General features: G+C 36.3%; 2 protein-coding genes across 3 annotated transcripts in view; one reads left to right on the top strand and one right to left on the bottom strand.

The window, feature by feature from the left end:
- Nucleotides 1–21615, bottom strand: part of LOC130677059 (putative mediator of RNA polymerase II transcription subunit 26) — a 57338-nt gene that overhangs the window by 25150 nt on the left and 10573 nt on the right. The gene's annotated exons all lie outside the window — the stretch shown is intronic.
- On the top strand, nt 9064–10574 carry LOC130677061 (uncharacterized). Its single transcript, XM_057483637.1, has 3 exons — nt 9064–9394; nt 9557–9636; nt 9726–10574. The coding sequence occupies exons 1-3, from the start codon at nt 9196–9198 to the stop codon at nt 10011–10013; spliced, it is 567 nt and encodes a 188-aa protein (XP_057339620.1). The 5' UTR covers nt 9064–9195; the 3' UTR covers nt 10014–10574.

Below are 21615 nucleotides of genomic sequence, written 5' to 3'. Positions count from 1 at the left end.
AGTGCTGAGCCAAGGAGGGCCCCTTCATTCAACTCTGGCAGCTCCTGCATGGGGTGCAGTGGGCTGGCCCTCACAAGGTCCGTGATTCGAATACTGAACGAACGTGAGTTTTTTTTTCTCGGCCGATATGCATAATAATTTACATATAATTTGATTTTTTATATAATTATATAAATTTTTTTTCTCCTGGCAAATCTAATCAACACAAATTACCTGGATGTAAGAAAATATTATACAATGACTTTTCATAAAAAATGGGTTGTTCAGTCTAAGCCCGTGTTAGGTTTACCAATCAACGGCCAAGGCTAGGTCATTCAGTCTTGGTCTATGTTAGGGTTACCATTCAACGGCCAAGGCTAGGTTATCCAGTCTTGACCCATGTTAGGGTTACCATCCAACGGTCGAGGTTAGGTTACGCAAACTTGGCCCAAGTTAGGGTGACTCCTAGGCTTGGCCAAAGCTAGGTTATTCAGTCTTGGCCCACGCCTGGGTAATCATTGGAATGGCCAAGACTAATTACCCAGTTATGGCCCGGGCATGGGACAGTATAGGTTTGCCAAGATGGGCTTCCCAATAATGTCCCAGACATGGCCCCGTCGTTCAACTCTGGGGCTTCCTGTATGGGTATACATTGCCATAAAAGAAGCATACATGGACCATGCATGTCTATATGCTGTGAGTTACCATGTACAGAACATATATGCTCCATAGATACTTTCTACATGCCTATATATGCGCTATACATAGACATGTATATCAGTTTTTTTACAGGTATGCATCATGAAAACTAAGAATATTAATATTATGATCATGATATAAAAGGTAGAATTAAAACTATGTACATAATAAAAATGGTAGAATTTTCATTATGTACATAATGAAAATGGTAGAATTAAAATTATGTACATAATGAAAATTCTAGAATTAAAATTATGTACATAATGAAAACTCTGGAATTAAAATTATGTACATAATAAAAATTCTAGAATTAAAATTATGTACATAATAAAAATGCTAGATTTAAAATTATGTACATAATAAAAATGTAATAATTATATTTATATGCTATCATAATATTTATATATCTAATTATTATTATGTAGCACAATAATTTTTATTGGCTTAGTTATTTTTATGCCATTGGAAAATTTTTAGTTGGAATTAAAATTATGTTGGAAGATAATAAAAATTCGTCCGTGACAATAAAAATTATGTTAGTACATAATAAAAATTTTTAAATTTAAATTATGACTGTACATAATATTATTCTCACTTAAAATTATGAACTGTGACATAAAGTTTTTTTCCTTAATTTTTTTTTATATCAACGCATAATAAAATTAAACCATTTCGTTTATGTTGGGAAAGAAATTTTAATGTTCGAGTTATTATTATGTACTAGCATAATTTTAAATATTTCTATTGTCGAAAAGTTTGGTGAACCGAATAGATATTTAGTCTACACATAATTATAAGACAATGTTTTTTTTTTATGTGGGAACATAATAAAATTTATATATTATTATGTCCCGACATAATAATAAATAATTAAATTTATCTCTGAACATAATGATAACTTATAATATTTTGTATCTCCTACTATGCATTTTGATTTAATTTTATGTCGGGACATAATAATACATAAATTTTATTATGTCCCCACATAATAAAAAATGTAATTTAAAATATTTCTTCAAATTTTAAAAATAGAATTATTTTTTATTTAGATGAAAAATTTTATGGCATTAAATAGTAAAACGGCGTGCCATACTATTGACGAGCACAACTGTTATTATTGATCAAATCTGATCTACACTTTATAATAAAACTTAGTCTTCAGATAAAAGTTATTTTATCAATTACATCTATCCTTATCCATAATTTCATTATTTCATTAAATAATAATCATAATCATCATCATCATCATAGTCAACAATAAATTTATCACTGTTTTCAAATTCAAAATTGGTCCCGCGTGACAACGAACTTTCCACTGTCCAGGAGGTGGCGTCAGCTCCGATCTTAGTAACCTTCCAGGACATAACAACCACATTGGTGGGGACAATTAGTAATAGACCGTGGGATCGTACACACGCATCCAGGCTTCTTACTTTACTGTATATACTTACAGTCACTGTGTTATTTCCGTTTATTTAAATAAAACATTTGTTTAAATTAATTAGTTGGTTTGAATAATTTATATTATCACCTCAACCACTAAATATATATATATATATATATGTTAGACCGGTTCAAAAAAATCGACTGTTTTTTTTTTCAAAACCCGCAGTAAAATATCTTCCTACTAGGAGTAGTACTCAATCATATATTTCAATCATGGATGGTCATATACAATCATGCATGAATATGCATGATTCATTCACAGTCATACTTGACAGTAGACGGCTATGTACAATAGAAATTAAAAGATCGAGCACGGGCCTGCATAATAAAACTTGTTCTTGCATGATCATTTATGATTTTTGTTTGATCAAGATTAATTATACACAATTCATGCTTGGTCAAGCCTGGTCATGCATGATAACACTTAACACAGTCAAGACCATCATGCACGACTGCGCATGGCTTTAAATGGGCATCCATGATCATTTTTGATCATGCAGGACCATCCATGTCTATTTTTGAGTGGCCAGAATGATTATGCTCGAGCCTACCTGACCGTGTATAGCTTTGTATGAACATGCATGATCAGACGTGATCAAGCTTGATCATTCATAATTATTTTTTGCGTCCTTTATATGACCATATATGAGCTTGCATGATTACTTATGACTTTGTATGGTCGTACACAATTCATGCTTGGTCAAGACTGGTCATGCTCAACCATTTTGTACGTCACTGTATCGATCATGCATGTACTTGCAAAAGTGCTTATGAGTTTGTATGGTTGGGTATATTTATACGGATTTATACTCATACGAAATTATAATTATGCAAGAGCATGAATGGCAACATGAATTTAATGATTAAAACGTCATTAGACATATTATTAACACTGTAAAATTATTTTATTTCATTAATTATCTCCAATTTATTAACTTACTAATTACAAAAAATTAAAATTTCTTTAAAAATAAATTATTAAATACCTAAAAGTTATTTTGTAATAATTTCAAATTATCACATACAAAGTTTCCTATACGCAATACGTGACTTATCATCTTTACTTGATTTATAGTAAAAAAAGTTAATTTCTTACTTTCTATTATCGGTATTATATGATCTATTTTAACTTGGTGTTCTGAGTTAGAAAAGAATTTCTTATTTTCAATAACAAATTTCTCTAAAACGAAACACACAATTTCATTCATTTCTACAAGAAATTTGATTGATCCATAAATTTCAGTATTGTTAATTAAAGTTATTTTTACTGTAGAACTATTTGTTTTTATAGTTTTATAAATCTCAGAGTAAATAGTTCTTGTTGAATTTCTGCTATGCTATAAATTTGTAATCTTTTTGAGTCTATACTGAGTGATTCAAATAGATGTAACTCATTATCGTCTAATTGATGATCAACGACTTGCCCCAGCAGTTGATTTATCCACTTACTTGATGAATTAACTTCACTCTGGTTATGAACTTGATTTTTTAAAACTTGCACTCCTTGAATTACATCTACACTGGTCACAAAAATTAAGGGATAGAAAAAAATCCGAAATTTTTAGGTGATTTTCAACATGCTGTAACTCGGTAAAAAATGGTGGTATAAGAAAATTAAAAAAAGCAAATTGTAGCCTCAAGTTTCTAGTTTTCAGATCTGGAGCTCAAAATTTTTTATCATGTACGGTTCCGGAGTAATCATAAGAAAACCAACGAAAAAAAAATTTTCAAAATTTTTGCTGGTCTTTCAATACCTCTATGGGCGTCAATAAATTTTTTTGAATAATCCGACCGTATGACTTTTCTAGAAAATTTTATGCCCTTTAATTTGGTGGCCTAAAAAATTCTCTACGACATTTTGGCGCCGAGTTATCATTGATCAAAGCAAAAAAGTCCATTTTGGCTTTGATAATCAATAACTCCGGATGTATTGGTCATACAGAGAATGGAAGCAGGGTTTTAAAAACTGAAAAATATTTTCTATAAGACAAAATTAGTGGCATTTGATAGAAAAATTTTTTTTAAAGCGATATCGTTTAGTAAAAAACATGTCAAAATTCACAAATTTAAGGAAATTCGGAAATCTTGCTAATTTTGTCTTATAGAAAATATTTTTCAGTTTTTAAAACCCTGCTTCCATTCTCTGTATGACCAATACATCCGGAGTTATTGATTATCAAAGCCGAAATGGACTTTTTTGCTTTGATCAATGATAACTCGGCGCCGAAATGTCGTAGAGACTTTTTCAGGCCGCCAAATTAAAGGGCATAAAATTTTCTAGAAAAGTCATACGGTCGGATTATTCAAAAAAGTTTATTGACGCCCATAGAGGTATTGAAAGATCAGCAAAAATTTTGAAAATTTTTTTTCGTTGGTTTTCTTATGATTACTCCGGAACCGTACATGATAAAAAATTTTGGTAATGGTCTAGAAGTGGGGCTCCACCTATTTTTCAAAGTTCCAAGTGCTTACACCTTCAATATCTATAATTAAACTTTTTCCACGTGTTCAGCTACACGGCGGATTAAATTTTCTGTATGTGTTTTTGTCTCTAACACTAGATATCTATCTGAACCTTGCAATCAGAGTGTACAAAATTGATAACATAAAATCATGCAAATTTTCCAAAATAAATTTTAATAAATTTTCTAATAAATATAAATAATTAATTTTATTAATACCGTAAGATGGACGGTGGTGATAGAAAGGTCTAACTAATAGCTACAAAGATTTTTTGAACTCTTGTATAGTGAAAAATTGGCATATTTCTGTTATTTCAATACTTTAACGGTGTACAACAGCTCACCTAACATTTAGTTGCAAGTAGTTTGGACGGTATCCGCCTTCCTTTGCTAGTATAGTGTCTGGCTGAAACTCACAACACAGTTTTACGCCGGCTCGTACTGGTAAGAGATGTAGTCTAAGGCAAGAGTGCGTTAACATAGCCTTACTGACGAGTCCGTTAACGTACTTAGGACGAAACTACAGAAATTATGGCAAATAGGCATATACCTTAAATTTTAGTGTTTGACTTAAGAGTCAATACACAGAATGAAATGAAAAATATGTCAAATAATGCAGTGTTGCACGGAACTGAAAATTCATGTCTAACATCTACATCAAGCATAATTTATACCTTTGGTATACACTTATAACTTATTAAGGCTCAAATAACACCTAAAGACGCAATTATATCTTCAATCCGCCGACAAATGCTAGAGATTGAAATTGGTTTCAAAGCGATTTGTCTATATTTGGATTTTTGCTTGATATAAACAGGTGGAGCCGCGATTATAGACTATTACCAAAATTTTCAATTCCAGATCTGAAAACTAGAAACTTGAGGCTACAATTTGCTTTTTTTAATTTTCTTATACCACCATTTTTTACCGAGTTACAGCATGTTGAAAATCACCTAAAAATTTCGGATTTTTTTTCTATCCCTTAATTTTTGTGACCAGTGTAGATGATTCATTATTTCCTGACCTAAATGCTTCGTTTCATGAGTTATGTGAGTCAAAAAGCCATTGAAATTTTCAAAAGAGAAAGCCGAGGTATGATTTAAAGGGCCCCATCGCTCTACTATCAGCGGAAAATGAATAAGTTGATGAACATTATATGTCAATTTACGATCACTGTACAGTATTTTAGTTTGCTTGACAAATACTTTTGATAGTTCTTCAGCTTTTATCAAGTCTTGTTTTGTAATTTGATCCTGAAGTATCATATATAATCCTCAACAAAAAGCAGCCAATGGTTTAGATATATCTGTGGTAACCGATTCGCCAGGACTGGAAGTGAGTTAAAAAGAATAAAATAATAGTATTCTGAGGCTTTATATAACTTGAAATCTGTTATGCACCTGGGCATTCTGCTGACAAAATGTGGTGGTCGAATTTGTATCAAATCGTTATTAATTATTGAACAATAATCTTTTAAATGACATGAACCTTTTTTATTAATATATATATCATCAAATTGTCGCCCTACGCCAAGTAACGCCGAATGCATATACTCCGGAAGTAAACAGGTGCCGAGATCGATGAGAGGCGATTTTGATACAATGGAATGTCCTTTAACACCTTTTATATGCAATTTATCATCAGAAGCAGCTACTCTTAGGGCTGGTTTTTTCATTCTTCTTCCTTGTCTTAATCTAGAACTTTCTTCAATGAAAGGATATGTACTTTTATTGCTCTTTCCTTTGATTGCTTGACATTTTTGCATCGAGATTTCACAAATATTACATCCAAACTTCCCGTTGAAATTTTGAATATATTGTATCAAAGCTCTCGCCGGAGCATCAGCAATTATTAGTGGAGCAACAATTTTATATAGGTTTTCATTGCCTGTTTTGGGATCAATCCATTTAATACCATTATTGGAATACTCTTGTAATTTGTCACAAAATGGTTTTAAAAAAGTATTCATCGTTGGTTTACATTTTCCGTCACACCAAAGTCCAATTGGAATGAACTTCTAAAATTTTCTGGTAACTCAGCGATTGTAATCATTAGTGGCCAACAATTGGTTTTCGAACTTTTACTTAATGAAATACCATCTGTATTCAAAATTAATGTTAGATCGTATATTCCTCGATTTTCTCTCGAATTCACTCTTTGATATTCTAGGCCATCAGTTATATCAGTAATTATATTTTCTTTATTAACATTAGGCAATTTTAATTTTTCAGCCAGCTTTAATTTTTCGAATAAAAATTTTATAATTTGACCTATGTCTCTTTCAAAAAAGTGAAATATTTGATTCTTCTTAGCGTCACATGAATTACACTTATCAATTTTGTGATCAACTCCGAGATAACATGAACATACTTGACAATAAAAATGCTTGATCACATTAACCGATGGTACAAAATTTTTAACGTACTTAAATAATTTGAACACGGATACGGGTAAGCGATTAGAAACTGGAAGCATTTTATGCAGCATCGTTAGAATAGCTGCTAAGCTAGACTTAGTTAGTCGATGTTTTAAGTATAATTGTAGAAGCATTAAAACGCTTTCATCGGTTGTTAGTGAAAAATTTTCATATAAATATTCGAGTATTTTATTATTGTCATCGATAATTTGGTCATCATTTTGATCATTAAATTCAATGACGTTGTCTATAGTGTCAATAGAATCACTTAATTCGCTGATCTCACTATTTTCACTGCTATTGCTATCAGAATGGTAACTAATATTGTCGAGTTCTTCAATTTCATTATCGGAGCTCAGATAACTTAACACATCTTCATCTTTGTCATTATTTATATTATTTTCATAATGACATCTTTTATTTGAAAATTCCTCGTTCAATGACTCATTTTGTTTTCTTTTTGTATGGTCGTAGCAGGTCCTCAAACGAATTTATAATGATATATTGATATTTATAAATGTTAATTAGACAAAATTATTACCAATAGAGTGATCATATGTGTTGAATCAAAATTTTTATTTTATCGAAATATGACACAAAATATCACCAGAATAGAATAATTAATTTATATTTTATTGTTGATAAAAAATTTCGTCATCCAGCAATCGTTTCAACTCAAAGAATTCATGATACTGAAGTTTACCGACATCTCATAATTTTTGAATTTTTTTAAAAACAATAAATTATCAAAAAAGTAGTATTAAAAAAATTTCACCTGTAGCTTTTTGAATTTTCTACATGTGCATATTTTTTTTGTTTTTTTTTTTGTAATTGATTTGCTGAAAAAAAAATCCGAAAATTTTTTTTTGTCTATCGATTTCAGGATCATGAACAATTCAAGCATACATAGCATACCCTTGATTTTATTTTACTTATATAATCTGCATTCATTAATTATTAATTATAATTTTCGAGTAATAAATAATTTATGGTTAATTATCTTTACCTGTACATTTTCATCTAATCTCCAAGATTTATATTTTTTACGTAAATTGTTGGTTTCCATTTTGGTATATTTGTTTATATCACTGATAACAAGAATATTTTTTAATATTAAATTAATAATTGATGATGAAAATCATTAACAATAACAAATTTCATATGATTATGATTTTTAAATCTGCTTTACCGCGGAGAGTGTGAAAGTAGGGAGGGTATAGAAATATCCCTACTTCCTCTAGCCTTCTACTTTACCACAAAGAATGCCACTAAAAACCAGCTATTTTACATTCGCAATAGCCACGTTGATTTTGATATTTTATCAAGCTTTTTTCGATAAAACATTTTTATATAACGTTTTACTATAACGAGGATTAAAATTATTTTGCATAAAATATATTTAAAACTAATTTTTCAAATATAATTAGATCGTTATAGTAGCGACTAGTGTATAACCTATACGAGCGTTGGTGGTTACCACGTGTTGAGGTGTTATAAATTTTATATAAAATGTTTGTAATTAAAAGTGACCAGTTAAAAACAAATTTGAATATTGAAGACGAGAACATAATTGGTGATCCAAAAATTCTTCGAGTTGGACATGAAGTACAATTTTTTTATAAAGAGAAAGTTCGTAAAGGGTGTATAATTGAGTATATCGGTAAGTAGAACATGTTTATTTATATCACTGTAGTTGATCTAGACTTGCAATTTTATATTATATTGATTTTCCTAATTGTAAACAATTCACAATACCATATTTTTTATACTTTATACATTTATGTATTTCTACTTGATCGTGAGGTATTAATTTTGAATCACTCGTTTTAAAGTTAATTATTTAATCATTTCCTACTTGTTCAATTGTACTGTAATTTTTTTTCATTGATTGCAAACATTTTTTGTTTTATTAACTATATGTATAATGAAAAAAATTGTAACTAAGTTTTTGAATGGTTTAGAGCCTAAAATTAAACGCACTAAAAAATTAAAAAGAAGTTATTCACCGTCAGATTACGAAAAATCAGAATGAACTAAATCGAAAAAAAAATGTGACTCAGAAATGGTATAGTTTTGAATTTATTCTAATATTTTAAATGAATTCAAAATGTAGTAATTTTTTCATATAATAATTTAAAATGTTCTTTTTTTAATTAGGAATCGAAGATATCAGCAAAGTTAGTAAATAGCTCAATGCCGGAAAATTTAGATAATGCCGATGATGGTAAAGCTGAACAGGTAGACAATATTTCTGAAGTTTCGTTATCTGAAGATTCTGTTGATGGAAAACGAAACGGTAAAGAATCAGATGAAACTAAAAATATTTCTCCTAAGAATGATTGTCCCTTGAACGAAACTAAACACGAGGAAAAAAAGGATTCCAAACCTAATGGTAAGATTATTAGTACTTAGAAGTAAAATTCTATTTTACATGATTAAAATTTCAATTTATAAAACAAAATAACTCTCTCTCTCTCAATTCTAATTTTCTCAAATAGTAGCTGAAAATGAAAGATGACTAGTTTAAATTTTATTTTCAAAACTATATTTTTAGATAATAGTGCGTCTCAATCTGGGGTTCAACATCTGGGCTTAGACGACGATGATCATCTTTTTGGTGAAAATAGTGACAACGTAAGCTAATTGACATCAGACTATAACCTTGAAAAAATTCACTTAAAATTTTAAAATGTACACTTAATTTTTTATGCTTTCCTGGGTAGATGATCCTGTTAAGGGATGGTATTTATGTTAAGAAAATAATTTTGGATACGGCTTTACGTACTTCATGCCAAGGCTCTCATTTAGACCGACAATTTTTGGAAGGAGTTATGAAGCCTGAATACTTGCGTAGATGTACTATAACTGGTAATGCAAGTCGCGGAAAAAAAGATCCGAAAGTCTTGCCAATACACGGAGCTGCGAAAAATGCTATTATTGGTATGCTATTATTTTCAGCAAATAGATTTGTTATGTCCAAACAATTTTTTTTTATGTTAATAATTATTTAAAATAATTATTCCTGAGCTCCTCTTTGAAAAGCGCGCGAAAACGCAGCGTCAGCTTTTTCACCTTTTTATGCGGCAAAGAATAGTGGGAAGACACCTGCAATAAGTTTAACGAATAAACAATAAACTGTCGTCACTTTCCACCAATGACGATAATTAAAAATTCCCCATCAATTGTCAAAGCAAAGTTTATAAAAAGCCTGAGCACCATGGCTCAGGGCCTTCAGTTCATTTTTAACTTCTTGGTCCGCGTAAACGGCGTCGATAGCCCGTAATCTTATTGCAGAAATCTTCCGACGTGGCAATAAGTAATCGTCGCTGATTTAGGTATCCGGCTGATCAATTTCGTGTAGGATATTATTTTATCAGTTACGGTTTTCCAAATTCACTTTAAATAAATTGTAAATCGATCTAGGTATCCGGCTGATTAATTTCGTGTAGGATATTAATTTATTCATTTACAAAAATTCAAATCGATTATACCGTAAATCGATCTAGGTATCCGGCTGATTAAGTTCGTGTAGGATATTAATTTATTCATTTACGGTCATTATTAATAGATTAAATTGCCAATTGAGTTAGATACTCGGCTGATAGTCAACTATCGTGTAGAGTATAGTTCTTAATTGCAATTGAAAGATCTCGAAGATCTATCCGGTTCGAGTGAATTGTGACACAAATCACGTGAATTTGTGATCTCACTTTGTGCCGAGTTTCTGCGCATAAAACCCCTTTTGGGTGTGAAAAAGGACGCATTAATAAATAAAAATCTGTTTAAAATATCCGATAAGATAAATAATCTTATAATACAAATTATATAAAAGTTGTGAAAAACTAGAGTGAACAAGTGACGTTCTGTTAAAACGTTGTAAATTAAAATATAATAAAAGATCAAGTTCATCACTCAAGCCGTTCGATTTTCATTCGAAAGTAGTACATAAGATATCATCCTATCAACCCAGCCGCACCCATTCTACCAACCTTACAGGAAGGCCGAGTGAGCTGTTTAGTTCTGGAGGGATAATAGCTGCCGCACTAGAAGAATTGACATCGAAAGGTAGGTGAAAGAACTATTTTTCTATCATCATAAAATTACTTTTGGCTTAAACAAGAGCACCAGTCTCTTTGAAGACGTTTGGGTTCTTAATTTTCGAAAAGATCCACTATAAATAATAAATTATAGGAAGATAATTTCTTCCTCGTATTCTTTATTGTTGTCCGCACCCTCCAACCCGCTTGTCCAAAATTACTATCGCTACCAAAGGGAGAAATCCCGGATAAATAATTAAAAATTAAGCGGCGGACATAACATAAAGAACACTGGTGGCAGCGGTGGGATTTTCGAAATTAAAAATCCTTCTTTTTGAGCCACAGGTATCATTTTTCTACCAATTTTGATACTAAAGGTAGATTTGTGGTAATTTTCCTATTTTCAAAATTCTAAAAATTTCAAAATTATATTTTCGTGGCATTTTTGAAAGTGCCACACCCTGTTTTCGTGGACAATAAAGTCAAACATCGACTTTATTGTCACAGCTTCGAGCTGTTGAAAGTAATTCTTTCTCTCTCTGTCTGACTAAGTCAGCAATCTACATTTCGAGTTTAACGACTCATAAAATCGTCGCTTCACCAACACCTTAGGGTGTGGTCACCACCATTACTCGTAATAAACAACACCGGAGGCGAAGAAATCTAACGCCTCCCCCATTTCACGGCTTACAAGCAGAAATGCCTGACAACGACAGACCCATCATCCGGCTGGATGCCACTTTGCACGATGCAAACACCCCACCAACCCAGTACGATATGGCCAAAGATCTCTATCGAGAGCTACCTAATTTCAACGGTGAAGGCCCAACTTGCGAACAAGATTTCAGAGAATTTGACGCAATCGTACGAAGCTGGTTACCATGCATCCTCCCAGACCACTATGACATGTTCGTTGCAAAAATCGCGAAGAGAATTTCGGGTCGTGCTAAGAGCATCATTGAATACACTCCGATTCACAGCGTTGAAGAACTTCTCGACGCTCTGGGAGAGAGGTTTCGCCACGGCGATCCAGCTCTTATCTGGCACAAACGTCTAGCTGCAGCGTCCCCAAAGGACGGGGAAACTATCGAAGACTTCTATTTCAGGTTACGCAAGATGATCAAAGGCCTGGAAGCTGCACTCCCGGCAGAAAATCGAGACGCCATCATGTCACAGCAAGAAAAGGTTGCATTCGACCTCCTTTATTCCGCTTTGCCGGACCTTCCAAAATGTCTTGCGCGTCTAAAAAACCCCAGAACGCTGGAAGAGCTTTACAAAGCGATTAAAGAAGAGCGGACTCGCGAATGTTTGCGGCCTGCTCGGAAACGCGATTCTAACGAATTTTCGCGTAATTCTCATAAAGACCGTCGAGACTACGACGGAGACTATAACAGACGATACTCGAAAGACGATTATCAGAGACCTCGTCGAGATTACAACGATTACGACGATCGTAGAGAGACTAGAGGACGAACATTTAGTTACTCTAAAAATAACCACAGACAGAGTAAATATGACACAGACGACGAAGACAGTGTAGACTCTGACGACAGTGCAGAGTCCGCAGACTACTTAACTTACGCTTACACCTCAAGTAAAGGGGGACGCATTCAGAACCGGGACGATGATTTGACTCCACGAACGTACAAGAAAAGCCCTCCACGTTCACGTACAGATGAGCAAGTTCCAGCCAGACAAAAGACTGTGACGTTTGATCCTGATGACATAGACACTGAAAAACTGGAGCACCTGAAACTAAACGCTCCATGTTGCGACTGTCCGTTCTGCCCTCACCGCGATTCGAATAAATCCGCCCCAAGAAAAAACAACGACGATCATTTAAACTTAATGGGCGCTCGACAGGCCGAGGCGACTGCGAGTATGCCCCGCGAGCCTCGCCGATCCACGAGTGTCCAGCAGAGGCCTCAGACCGCGAAGGAATTCAAAATCCTTCAACGCCCGAAGCCCTCGCACTAGTAATCGGTAAAGGTCCGAGAGTCTGGATGAGATCTCCAGACCTCTCCCAGGGTGGTTGCGAAGTTTTATTGGATACAGGTTCTGACCTGAACCTCCTTTGTATCGACGCTCTGGGGGATGACACCATCTTTTACCCCGAAAACGGAGGTAAAGTGGGCGGCATAGCGACCAGCAGTATGCCAATCATCGGAACTGTGACACTCAACGTCTTTGAAGTAGATGTCTGTTTCCAGGTTGTACCCAGATCACCTGGAGGTTACCCGGGTATCCTTGGAAACGAATTTTTCATCAAAGAACGAGCTGGCATTTCCTTTTATTGGAATACGTTGGTCCTCAAAAATCGACCTACCCGTCCTATCCCTTTTACGATGGAAGACGACCTTGACGGAGGTTATATCCTGTCCTTAGGGACAGGTCCAAAAATTTTTGACTCGTGTAATTCCCTTCATGGAGAATTACAATGCTTTCTCGTGGATACAGGGGGGGATGTATGTCTAATAAATTCTTCTGCCCTTAAACCCGAAATTAGAGTGGATCGTGGTGACACGATGCTACTCCGAGGTTTAAATGGGCATCCCATGGAGACGATCGGTTCTGTCGAACTGAAAGTTTTGGGATCCAAAATTCGATTTCACGTTTGTGAGGGTAATTTACCCTTCAATGGCGTGGGCATTTTGGGAAACAACTTCCTGAGAAAGGAACAGGCCGAAATCTCGTATCATCATCAATCTCTGAATTTATTTTCCAGACCTTCCCGACCCCTATACTTCAGCTTAGGGGTAAAGCCATCACGTTCGTATGTCATTCCACCCCGTATGCGAATGTCTGTCTCCGTACCTGTCGTGAATCCAAAAATCAGACAAGGCTATCTCCGTAAGGTTCCTCTTAAGGAAGGACTCTTAATGGGCGAAGCCGTTGTTTCTGTGGATGATGGCCAGGCGATGTGTATGGTGATCAACACGACATCGGACCCAGCAGAAATCAACATCGAGCCTCAGATTCTCGAAGAATTCGAATACGACCATCCAGATCTTTCAGATGGAAATTCGGAGATATCTGATTCCTCACCCGAAAGGAAATCCTTTTCCAGAAGGGAGCGTATCGACGCGATCCTCAATAAAATTCCGACGGACCATCTCAATCGACTCGAAAAAAGACAAATATTTAAACTCATACAGAAAAATCATGATATTTTTCACCTTCCTGGCGATCGCCTGGGACGATCTAAAAAGTTCACTTGTAAAATCGAAACCACGTGTGATACGCCAGTCCGAATCAAACAATACCGTTTCCCTCAAGAACATCGCGAGGAATTCAAGAAACAAGTCGATAATTTACTTAAACAAGGAATTATACGTAAATCAAAATCTCCGTATAATTCGCCCTTGTGGATCGTCCCTAAGAAATCTGACGCGCAAGGTAATAAAAAATGGAGAATGGTTATCGACTTCCGAAATTTGAATAAAATAACCATCGGGGATGCTTATCCCTTACCACTCATAATTGACATTCTAGATCAACTCGGTGGAGCGAAATATTTCAGCGTGTTTGATCTTGCAAGCGGTTTCCATCAAGTACCAATAGATCCCAGGGATGCTGAGAAAACTGCGTTTTCTACCCCTGATGGCCATTGGGAATATTGCTGCATGCCTTTTGGGCTTGAGTGCGCTCCGGCAATTTTCCAACGCATGATGGACTCCACTTTGAGTGGTTTAAAAGGCACCGAATTGTTCATTTACCTGGATGATTTCGTAAGTTACGCATCTTCACTTGAAGAGCACGAAGTACGAGTGCAAAGACTTTTCAACCGCCTTCGAGAGGCTGGGCTAACTCTTCAGCCCGAGAAATGTAAATTTCTCTGCCCCGAGGTGGAATATTTGGGTCACATTATCACTAAAGATGGCGTAAAACCCGATCCAAAGAAAATTTCATCCCTTAAAAATGCGTCCCACCCCCGTAATCATACGGAGGCGCGCAAATTTATGGGGTTAGCTAACTACTACCGACGTTTCATCGAAAACTTCGCTGAAAGAGCGAAACCAATCACTGACCTTACCAGAAAAACTAAACCGTTCGTCTGGTCAGCTGATTCTCAAAAAGCTTTCGATGACATAAAGAATGCATTGTGCGAGAATTCATTCCTCGCTTACCCAGATTTTAATCGACCGTTTATACTAGCAACTAGTTCATCCGATGTTGGCATCTCGGGTATCTTGAGCCAAGAACTCGATAACGAAGATCAAACTCCTGAAAACCCGGATGTAAATGTCGAGAAAATTGTCTCATGTACATCTAGAGTTTTGCAAGAAACTGAAACCAGATATACACACAACGAAAAAGAATGTTTGGCAGTTTTGTATGCGGTGCAACAATTCCGGCCTTACCTCTACGGTAAGCCCTTCACCTTGTATACAAGTAGTCCTTGTATGTCCTGGTTAAAGGAAAGCCAAACCGTTACAGAACGCCAAATCAAATGGAGATCTAAATTAAGTGAATATAAATTCTCTGTTGTTGTTCGTCATAAAATCTCCGAGCAATATGCCGAAGGATTATCTTACAATCCCGAAGGAAGATCTCCGGCAGAGATTAACTCAGAAGAAACACCCATCAAAGAAGCTGTAATGTTACCGCTCAAGAAAAATTCGTGTCCTGAAGACGAAGCAATAGCAGCAGTAAAACGAGGTCGAAAACCGGGAGGTAAAAATAAACCTCGTGTCAACAGTGCTCCACAACCTCGTGATACAATCGCTTCTCGTTTACGTATGAGACGAGCCACAGAACTAAACCCAAATCGGAAAAAGATAAATTACTGTGAGATAAGTACTGCCGAACCTGACGTTTCAGGGGGTATTGAAGACGACGTATTCGAAGAAAATCAACCACCCGCATCATCAAAACCTCAAGCTCCAGTAGATCCGGAACCAGAACCTGAAACAAATTCGGAAGAAACAGATGAGGAGGAAGAAGAAGCAGTCCGACTCATGAACGAAGAATATCTGATGAACGAACAGGATAAAAGCTCCAGCGATCAGGGGGATGAAAATTCGCCCGAGGCGATAGATCGACAACAATTGCGGGAAGATTTGAGAAAATCATTCGAACGTTTCAACAGAGCTCTTGAACGACGAACCGTTAACATCCCAGATAAGGAAGCGGATTGCTCTGTCCACCCAGACGACTACTACAATCCACTGCCAGTAGTCAGCCCTCAGGTGGCCAAGGAAGTCAGAGAATATCTTGAACAGAGTTACCTTCCGCACGAATACGATGAAAACGAGGACTCGGACGAATCCGAAGAAATAGAAGAAGAAGAAGAAGACGAATTTCTTCGAGATAATGAAAATACTGAAGAAGATGAAGACTCCAGCGAAGCCAGCTGCTCTGAACCAGAAGTCCAAGTTGAAACAAATCCAGCAACTCCACCGTTGTCGCGAGCTACCCAACTTCGCGAAAAATATTTAAGTGGTGGTTCAAGCCCATCTACTCCCATGTGGAAACACACTGTGTTGAGAGCTGCACAGAAAGAGCATAAAGGGCTGGAATATGATGACCATTCTAAAACCTTCTATTGGAATGACGATGTAGAAGCAGACAATCGAAATTCTACCATCACAGCAAGACCTTCTACTTCTCAAACCTTAAATACTGAAGATTTTCCAGCTGCACTTCCAGTATAGCACCAAGGGAAACTCCCAAGCGAACGGGGGAAGTTTCTCCAAAAAATAATGATAATGACAAAACGTTGCTGAACGAAAGCCAGCAACCCAAATCACCAAATAAAAATTTTACAAAAGATCTGACGAGAGGGGAAGAGAGCTCTTCTCAATCAAACCAATCAGAGACCACACAATATGACGAAGCCACGGTGATTCAAGTAGAGGTACACCAAGAACAAGGCGACGGAAATGAGCAGGCAAATGAATCGGATCTTCGCCATGTGACACATCCGGAAGTTGTTGACGAACAACTGGGGGATGAGCCGGCTGTGAATGATGATTTGCCACCTAAATTTCCGAATCAAGCTCCATGGTGCGTCTTCGACCCTCCATCTTCGGACATAGCCGAAGATTTGAGTGGTCAAAACTACTCACCGCCCGAAGTTTCTTCTTCATCTGGCTCTGAATCTGACAGACCTCAGAAACTGCCTAAAAATCAAATTAGATTCAAAGACAGTCGAGATGGAATCACGTATGTGAGAGATCACATGGTGCATTTCCTGTCCTTGGATTGTGAAATGATGAAACCAGTTTCAAAGCTGTTGAGAGACCTCACTTTCATCAATCGAGAAGATCTGAAAGCGGCTAGACCAAAATTGGGTGACGTACTTGTCACAAAATTGGGTCAATGTTCCATCTTTACCGTTTTCGTCAAGAAAAATCATTTTGAAAAAATCGACTTAACAAATTTAATTGAAGGACTACGAAATCTACGAGCATCCATGTTCAAACATGAGATTTATACGTTCCGCATAGCGAAACAGGGGGATGACTTCGACGATTTGAACATAAAGTCTTATCTCATACAAGAGTTGGGCGATTGTCCAATCGAAGTAACTCTTTGCGAAGGAAATATAGAAGTTCCTGCCGAAGAATTACGCGATAAAATCATCGAAGAAAACCACTGTAGCCCTATAGCAGGCCACAAAGGTGTCGTGAAAACTTATTGGCGAATCCGTGAGAGATTCTACTGGCCCGGCATGAAGGAAAAGATCTATAGATTTATCCAGAAATGCGAAATTTGCCAGAAAAACAAACTCACGCGAATAAAAACTAAACAACCAATGATGATAACCGATACTCCCTTCGAGCCCTTCGAGAAAATTTCCATCGATACCGTTGGACCACTTCCAATGACCAGAAGTGGAAATGTCCATATCCTGACGATCCAGGATAACTTTTCGAAAGCTGTAACCGCGATCCCAATACCCGATATCCGATCGACAACAGTGGCTGAAGCCCTTGTCGATCGATATATGTGTTATTATGGGTGTCCGAGAGTTATCCTTTCAGACAAAGGTACGTCATTTACCTCGAAAATAATACAACAGCTTGCAAAAGCTTTAAAAATACAAAGATTAACGACTTCGGGTTATTACCCCCAGTCAAATGGATCCTTAGAAAGGAGCCATCAACCACTGATAGACTTTTTGCGAGTAATTTCAGATAAGTATCCGAACTGGGATCGATATGTGGGTCTTGCTGCGTTGAGTTACAATACAAACGTGCACACCTCTACCAAATTCACTCCATTTGAGTTGATGTTTGGTCGAAGAGCTCGATTGCCAACCCAATTCCCTGATTATTCCAGAATCGAAACTTATTCTGATTATCTCGCTGACCTTATGGGAAGATTATCAGAAGTTAGAGAAATCGCTGCTGATTGTCTCAATAAGGCAAAACAAGATTCCAAAATTCGTTATGATCGACACATACATGCCAGAACCTTTAAAGTAGGTGATTTTATTTATGTTCTAAAAGAGCCGAGGAAAAATAAACTCAATGTTTATTACACCGGGCCTTATGAAATTGTCGAAATTAACGAATTTGGAAGTCTTATTTACCTGAATGACAAAGGGAACCGAAAATTGGTCAACCCTAATAAGGCTAAACCTGCTGTCGATCAAAAGGCTAAACCTTTATAAAGTTCTCTGTTTCAGATCCAAGGAAATAATTTACCACCATGAAGGCGTTGTTGATATTCTTGGCCATCATCATAGAAGGCAGCCAATCCAAGGACGTCATGACCATTCAACCATTGGCGGACAACCCAGGGTTATTGTATGACCCATTTAAGAAGATTCACTTGATTGAAGAAAATTGGTGCATCATTTCTTCCATTAACGTCAAGGGGTTGGTGGACCTGTACCCCTTCGAGTTGGAACATATACATTCAACCATGCTCGCTTGTGCCAAGATCATCGACGTCGGGTCCTGCATGCATTATCTGAAAATCGACATGATAAATGAGGTACAGGTTCAAATATATCAGGCCATGCATCGCTTAGACCAACTCCTCGACGAAACGAATTTTCAAACACCGCCACTTGACCGTAACCAGAGAGCTCCATGGTTCGGTTTCATAGGCACGATTTCTCGAGAATTGTTTGGGACCATGGATTATGCAGACAAAGAACACATTAATAAGGAAATTAACAAGTTATATCAAGATAATGCCGAAATGGTGCACCTGGTACAGAACGCCACTCACATCGTCAAGAGTGAGATTAATACCATCCTTCAGAGTGAGGCTCAGATGCAGTCAAATCTGAACAAACTCGCGGACGTCACTCACGCATTCATAAACGCAACGCTAAACTCCTTAGAAAAAGTCGTCTACGTCACGAAAGTCCTCATGCTGGGGGATGAGCGCTTAGAAGTCGCCAATCACCACCTACGAGTCCTGAGAGAGGCTGAAACTATCATCGAAGAGGCAAAAGCCGGCAGACTCTCTCCTCAAGCGATATCGCCAAAACAACTTTACAAAGCAACGATCGACATCATGCGGAAACATCCTGATTTAAATCCACCTCAGCCGATTGACAGGATGGACCTCTCAACTTTGTCAGCAGTATCGACAGTAAAGGTAGCGAGGGCAAAAGGTTATTTACTCATTATAGTAACCTTGCCTCTGTTCCACAAGATTCCGCTACTATCGTATGAAATGAGACCGTTGCCAAAACCAGAAAACGTGAACGGAAAAATTCAAACTTTGACCATCTTACCATCCAAAAGGTTCTTGGTTACAGATCCAGGCCTGCGAAGATTTTTCCTGGCAGACTCTGAATATATAAATAAATGCAGAACCATCGGAGAAGATCTATCGTGTCGTCCCGATATTCCATTTCAATCTACAGAAAATCCTGAAGAAGTCGACTGCGAAATGAAGCTGCTCTTGAAATCGACAGAAGATATTTCGAGAACTTGCAACATCCGCATTATCCCTGATTGCAAAACTACGTGGATAAAGCTAAATCAACCAAACTCTTGGGCTTACTCGACCTGCAAAGAGGAAAAATTAAGTCTCAAATGTTTGGACCCAGTCGAAAAAGACTACTACATCAATGGAACAGGGATGATCCATATCCAGGGCAGATGTGAAATGAAAAACGGAAAATACTTAATCAAAAGTATAGATGAGGAAATCACCCAGCTGAATATCACGCTGCCGAAGTTAAATTTAACCTTGGAAGCACTGTCAACTAATTTAACAGCGGAGCCCAAAGTCTCAGGGTTTCTCTTCAAAAAGAACATCGACCCATTAAACACAATCGATAAATTTCAACCCTGGGGAGCAGGACTAGAAGAAACAGAAAACCGGATGTCTGAAATATCGCTGCATCATCAGGAGGACGAGATACAACGAACGATGACGGCGGGAAATATGTCTATCCTCGTCATCTTGTGTGTCATTCGCATCGTGCCAGTTTTTCTCAAGTGTTGTATCTGCTCAGGCAAGAGGCGTTGCTTTACCTACAAGAAAAACAAGCAGCCAGTCGAGGTACTGCATAAGACAATAACAGAAACCAAACGTACCTCCGATCTCAAACCAAAGGCAGTCCAAATTAAGGACCAACCAGAGGTCATCGAACTCCAAGATCATCCGTCGACACCAACTCATGTCTCATTCTCCGCAAATCGGCGAACAACTCCCACTCGTACATCCAGAGGTCTCCGTCTCTCCGATTTCAACGCACCAATATAATCAACCTAAATAAGATAAGAATAATGTACAATCAAACAAAAATTCGCGTGGTAAAAATAGCAATCTTCTTCTAATTATTTAGGAACTGATCCCGAAGTAATTTTCGGGGCCATTTTTGAAAACATTTACAAATTTTTGTATTAATTTAAACATATCTATGGTTATCTTTGAGGAAGATTCCTATTTTACCACCACTTTATTTTAAAAAGAGAAAAATTTTATAATTAAGAGACATATTACTAAACTAGACTTAAATTTTATGATAAATTTTGAAAGAAAAAGGGTAAATTTAATAATAGATTTTTACATTTAAACTATTAAAGAAATTTAAAATCACCTGAACATTCGAGGAAACAGGATAATTGGTAAATTCCTGTTAAAAACCGCGAAATTACTTTTGAAATTAAAGCAAATTATTTAAACGTTTACCTTTCATAGCGCATGCGCGAATCCAAACGCAGATGACAGCCGCTGACAAATATTATCACAGCCTTGACAAAAATTTTCTTACAGGACATCAATTCTCCGTCAAATATTCCTTCAAAAATAAATCCCGGAAAACTCCTTAAAATACTCCCTTTCCCCCACCTATAACAAGAAAATGGAAATAGATAGAAATTTTCTTTCAAAAAAAAACAACTGCAGAATGTTACTCACCTCAGACTAGTCACATGTTCCATAATAAACTAAAAACACTTACCTGGCAATTTAAACAATTGTGCCGTAATAAAAAAAAAGAGGAAGAAAAGGTGAAACTTTAAACTCAGACAGAGAAAGGAAAAACCAAGTTTTCCTTACGTATACACTTGCATATTCAATCATATCCAAGTTGTATACGGTTATTTTAAGGAATGTGTGAATTTTTGGGTTAAAAAGAAGGAACGCACGATCTTTAAGC

Source organism: Microplitis mediator, chromosome 11 (assembly GCF_029852145.1).
Source record: "Microplitis mediator isolate UGA2020A chromosome 11, iyMicMedi2.1, whole genome shotgun sequence".
Lineage (NCBI taxonomy): Eukaryota > Metazoa > Arthropoda > Insecta > Hymenoptera > Braconidae > Microplitis > Microplitis mediator.
The sequence above is the reverse complement of the archived record's forward strand: the minus strand, read 5'-3'. Positions and strand labels throughout refer to the sequence as shown.

Excerpts from the sequence above, each read along its gene's own strand:
- LOC130677061 (XM_057483637.1), top strand. The coding sequence starts at position 9,196 with ATGCCGGAAAATTTAGATAATGCCGATGATGGTAAAGCTGAACAGGTA. Across the intron at positions 9,395-9,556 it reads AAAGGATTCCAAACCTAATG|ATAATAGTGCGTCTCAATCT; the intron begins GTAAGATTATTA and ends CTATATTTTTAG. Across the intron at positions 9,637-9,725 it reads TTGGTGAAAATAGTGACAAC|ATGATCCTGTTAAGGGATGG; the intron begins GTAAGCTAATTG and ends TTTCCTGGGTAG.